General features: G+C 36.5%; 1 protein-coding gene across 1 annotated transcript in view; it reads right to left on the reverse strand.

The window, feature by feature from the left end:
• The window catches only part of PRKAR2A (protein kinase cAMP-dependent type II regulatory subunit alpha), a 104,182-nt gene that overhangs the window by 4,658 nt on the left and 93,574 nt on the right, over window positions 1-5,950 (reverse strand). The window contains 1 exon segment of the mRNA XM_023519516.1: window positions 1,030-1,095. Coding sequence (XP_023375284.1) covers window positions 1,030-1,095 — 66 coding nt within the window.

Raw genomic sequence — 5,950 nt, forward strand, 5'->3', positions numbered from 1 at the left:
TTTTTGAAGGTCAATTTTAAAAATAAAACTGCTTCAACACTAGCTCACATGGTTTGACTTTTCTTCTTTCTTCTTTCCACATTTCTGAAACCTAAGCCAACTTTCTCTTTCCAATTTCTATAGCATTCTCCAGGATTGAAGACATTCGTACCACTTAGTCCCTTCTCTAGAGTAGCACTTATACTGATATATACTCAACAGCTCCCTTGCAATGCAGGTTTTTGTACAACACAGACTCTGACTCAGTAGATGTGGGATACATCCAAGCCTCTGTATTTCTGACAAGCCCCTTACTCCCCACCCCACTGCAATGCTCCTGCTCATTCTGCATACCTAGCACTATGCTGTGATCATAGTAGGTTTAAATGAATATTTGAGAAATGTATGAAACTATAAGTAAAACAACATGGAAGTTTCAGGCTATCATTTTATGTGAAACAATAGCTTTATTTTTAATTAAGAAGCTATCTTATAGACAGTAATATTTTTCTTTCTTCCTCCATATTAACTTTTACTAAACATATATGAAGGAAGGAAGGAAGGGAAGGAGGAAAAATAAAAAGAAGGAGGGAAATCTGGTGATGATGAATTTACTAGCAGGTATCACTCCTACTTACAGGTTTTCATTGTTCTAGGTCACCTCATTCATCAAATGACCATAATAATTGTCCTCCTACAGGATGCCCTAGCAGTACTCTAAAAAGGAAGCTTTTATTCTATTTACCCCATATTTATGTTTTTATTATATAACTTCTCTACTTTCTGTTAGGGGTTTTATCTTTTCCTCATTTATTTATAGGCCAATATTTCTTACGTCATTAATTACATAATAGACACAGGCAGCAGGAACAGGATTATACTAAACCTCTGTCAGTGGATAAGTCTTTGCCAGTCACATACCTCATATAACAATGATAGTTTGGTACACTAAACATACTTCACATTATTTAAAGTCAACAGTTACTTTCCACACATACACCTAGCACTTGGCTCTTGTCTGGCATAAGACACACCATCATATAAACTCACCTTGCTTTTAAGCAAAATGCTCACTTCACCAGACTCTATGATGTAAAAACTATCAGCCTTTTCACCCTGAAAAAGAGGAGGTCAGGTCAGAGCCATATTATAGTGTTTAGGGGGAATACAGAAATAGGTTGTTTTCTCACTGCATGAGCTCTGCTTTGTATTTATTTTCCAACTCTATAAATGAATTAAAAGCTAACAAATTCAGAACAAAATACAAGGATCCTGATCACTAGGGACATCAACCCAACTAAACTAATACAGTTCCCATCTCTTTAACATGGAATATTCAGATTATCTCCACGAATATGCTAGGGTGCCAAATGCACAAAAGATTGCTTTTCTTATTACTCATGTTGGTTTACTACTGAAACCTCTAACAGGGACTAGTAGCCAAGACTGTGGCAGACAGTTTCAAGGTGACTCCTGGCTACCTCTTGGAGTATGGCGTCCAGGGATAATCTTGACCATCAAACACAGCTGTCAACAGGACAGCATAGATCTAGAAGGCTCTGCTTTGGTGAGGGAGGTGCTATGATGTTACCTTTATGAGCCTCAGGCTTTTCCTTTGCTTGTTTTAATTTTAAACCTAGCTTAAACAATAATTCAGGTAATTCAACAAATAATTTACTAAGTACTTACTATGTGCCAGGCATTGTTCTAGGCATGTGAGATATATCAGTGGGCAAAACAGATATCCCTATACTTCCCATGAAGAACCTACCACTTGCGATGTAAACATTTCATATTGTATATTGAAGCAGTACCCTGAACCCCATAAATGCATCAATGTACAAAGTTATTATTTAATACAAAATAAAAAAAATCTACAACTTGAAGTCTGGTAGGGTAAACAAACTATAAGCAATCTAATCATACGCTCTCTTGCATGTAGGTTTTATGTCTTCACTGAGAATCCACTGAGTACTCATAAGACTTCATGTCCTTTGACCATCAGACAGAGCCCCAAATGGGCACAATATACAGCTGAGGCTGATATTCCTAAACTAATCTGGCCCCAGTACTTATCACTGCCCCATGTGTGAGTGAATGCCAAAGCTTTATGTTGGTATAGTGAGTAGGTGCCCTACACTGAGCTGCACCAATCACCACAAAATTCCAGCATTACCCTAACAGTTGCATTATAGAAGCTGACAAAGCAACCATGAAGGAAACTGAGGAGAGCCAGAGGCAGGGTCACCAAGAGGGAAATATACTTTTAGGTACAAGAAGGGAGTCTCATAAAGGAAGATGTAGTTTTAACAGTGTTCAGTGTTGCTGGAAGGTCAAAAGTAAGAAAAATTGAAATGTTCAGAAAGATAAAGTGACCAAGAAGAGGGTGGTGAGTGGCAGGAAAGATCTGTAAAATCAACAGGTGGTGAAGGATGGTACCTGAGTCCTTTTTGATTTGACAGGTATATAACATTCATAATTTAAAGTGCTCAAATTTCAAAGCTAAACTTGGGGAATTTTTATATATGTATAAAACTGTGTAACCACCTCCTACCTAGATCAAAACAAAATACTTCCATCTTCCAATAAGGCTCACTCTGGAGTTCTCAGTCAAAATCACCATGTGGTAACTACATCTAATTACTGTCCTTATAGATTCATTTTGGCTTTTCCTTAACTTTAAATAAATGGAATCATACACTCTCTTTTGTGTTTGGCTTCTTTTAATCCATATTATTAGACCACACTTTGAAAGTTCCTGGTTATAAAAGGAATTTATTTTTTTTATTGAGACAGAGTCTTACTCTATTGCCCTGGGTAGAGTGCCATGGTATCACAGCTCACAGCAACCTCAAACTTGGGCTTAAGCAATCCTCTTGTCTCAGCCTCGAGAGTAGCTGGGACTATAGGTGCATGCCATGAGGCCTGGCTAATTTTTCTATTTTTGGTAGAGATGTGGTCTCACTCTTGCTCAGGCTGCTCTCAAACTCCTGAGCTCAGAAAATCCACACACCTCGGCCTCCCAGAGGGCTAAGATTATAGGTATGAGCTACTGTGCCTGGCCCAGGAAAATCTAAATATTTTAACAATTAAAGGAGTATAACCTGTAGTAAAAAATATTTCTATAAACGCAATAGTCAGGCACAGTGGCATATGCCTGTAATCCCAGTGCCATGGGAGGCAGAGGTGGGAAGATCACTTGAGCCCAAGAATTTGAGTCTAGTCTGAGGTAACACAGTGTGACCCCATCTCTGAAAAAGAACAAAATAAAATCTTTCTACACAGAAAACACTGCTAAATTCCATAAAATATCCAAGGATTTCTAGTTTTATATAAACTCTTCAGATACTAGAAAGAGAATAGGATTGCAACTTATTTTATGAGTCTAAAATTACCTTGATATTAAATGCTGACAAGGCTAGTATAAGGAAAATTATAAATCAACCATAAAATCTGAACTTATCACCAAACTGAATTCACGAATGTAAAAAAGGACACTACGCAATTATCAAGTTGGTTTAATCTTAGCAACACAAGGTTGCTCTACCATTTGAAAATCAAATTAATCTATATAATCACCAAAGATAGTTATAGATTATCTTGTTCATAATAGCTAAAAATCAGAAACACCCCACACATCCATCAGCAAAGGAAACGTAAATAGTTTATATTCATATATTAGAATATATGAATGAAAATCAACAACTTATGGCTGTACACAATAATATGGGTGAACAATTGAGGTAAGACACAAATAAAAGAATTCCAATTGTAAAAATCAAAAATAAACTCCAAGACTTAGCCATATTGTTTAGTGTTAAAAACTATAAAGAAAGCAAACATATGCCTATCATAAAAGTCAGGATAGTGAGGTAGGAAGAGCTGTGGCTCGGAAAGAACTCATGGGAGGGAGTGGTTTCTAAGATGTGAGAATTTTTCTCTGAAAATATCAAAGAATGAAGTTTCTGAGTTATAGAATAAACTCTACCTTACAGGATAAGTTCAAATTTCTCTTCAAAGAGCTTCAGCTAAGCTATTCTATTAATAGTGACTAAAAATTCCTGCTACATCATTTGGAATTATCAGATTACTGCTCTTTAAGAAAATGGTATTAAAGGAAATGGGTATTAAAACAGTTTTGCATTGTGGTTTTTTATTTTCATTTCCTTGATTACTTAATAAACTAAAACAAATATATTTTTAACTGATATTAAAACTAGGCATTGAAAATACAATTAGCATTGTGTCATTCTTCCTCTCAAAAACCTTTAAAAGTACTTATCACAACATTCTCATTAAGTATTCTTAATACGAAGGCATTATTGAGTCTTAGAATGATCTAGAGCTGTGGTTCTCAAAACTTACCTAACATCGAAATCACTTGGCAGTCTTGTTGATACCAAAACCAGACAAAGACAAGGAGAGAAAACTACAGATCAATATCCCTCATGAATAGACACAAAAATCCTTACCAAAATTTTAGCAAGTCAAATCAAGTAATAAACAAAAGGGATAATATATCATGACCAAGTAGGATTCATACTAGGATGTAGGTTTGGTTAGTATTCAAAAATCAATAAAAGTAATTTACCACATTAACAAATTAAAAATGAAAAGCCAGGTGAATATCTTTAATAGTGCACCAAAAGCATTTGACAAAATTCAACACCTTTTCATGATAAATACATTCAGCAAACCACAAACTGAAGGGATCTCTCCTGGCCTATTTTTAAGCATTTATTAAAAAAAAAAAAAAAACCTATAGCAATCCAAGGACAGTGGTGAGCACCTGCAGTCCTAGTTACTCAGGAGGCTGAGGCATAAGCATCACTTCAGCCCAGAAGTTTGGGGCTACAGAGCAGTATGATCACAGTATGATCATCCCTGTGAATAGCCACTGTTTCAATAGCCTGGGCAACATAGTGAGACCCTGTCTCTAAAAAAACAAAATAAAACAACCCAAACCTATAGCTAACATCCTACTTACTGGTTAAAGATTGATTATTTCCCTCTGAAAATGAGCTAAGGATGTCAGCTCTCATCATATTCTACTCGATATTGTACTGAAGGTTCTAGCCAATAAAATAAGACAAAAAATAAAAATATAAAAGGTATACACATTAGAGGGAAAGTAAAATTGCTTTTGTTCACAGGCAAAATAATATTGTACGTAGAAAATCCTGGTTAGGCATGGTGGCTCATGCCTGTAATCCTAGCATTTTGGAAGGCTAAGGCAGGAGGATCACCTGAGCACAGGAGTTTGAGGTTGCAATGAGCTATAATGATGCCACTGCAATCTTGCAAGGGTAATAGAATAAGATCCTGACTTTAAAAAAAAAAAGGAAAGGAAAGGAAAGAAAACTCAGGGGAAGCTTTAAAAAAGCTACTAGAACTGTGTGGTGCCTGTGGCTCAGTGAGTGGAGTGCTGGCCCCATATGCCGAGGGTGGCGGGTTTAAACCCAGCCCTGGCCAAACAGCAAGAATAACAAAAAATAGCCAGGCCTTGTGGCAAGTGCCTGTAGTCCCAGTTACTTGGGAGGCTGAAGTAAGACAATCACCTAAGCCCAGGAGTTGGAGGTTGCTATGAGCTGTGTGACGCTGCCACAGCACTCTACCGAGGGCAATGAACTAATAAATGAGTTAAGCAAGGTTATGAACTACTATAGGCTTGATATACAAAATTCAATTATATTTCTATATATTAGCAACAAATAATTAGAAATTGAAAAAAACACAACTTAAAACAGTGTCAAAAATATTAAATACCCAGGGATAAATTTAACAAATATGTCTAAGACCTGAAACTACACCTGAAAACTACAAAACATTATACAGAGAAATTGAAGAAGACCTAAATACATAGAGATATGTTCTCAAATCAGATTTACTATTGTTAAGATGCTAATTCTGGCTCGGCGCCTGTGGCTCAAGCGGCTAAGGCGCCAGCCACATACACCTAAGGTGGCGGGTT

This window comes from Otolemur garnettii, unplaced genomic scaffold (genome assembly GCF_000181295.1).
Source record: "Otolemur garnettii isolate 467f Iridium unplaced genomic scaffold, OtoGar3 scaffold00179, whole genome shotgun sequence".
In the NCBI taxonomy this organism is placed as follows: Eukaryota; Metazoa; Chordata; class Mammalia; order Primates; family Galagidae; genus Otolemur; species Otolemur garnettii.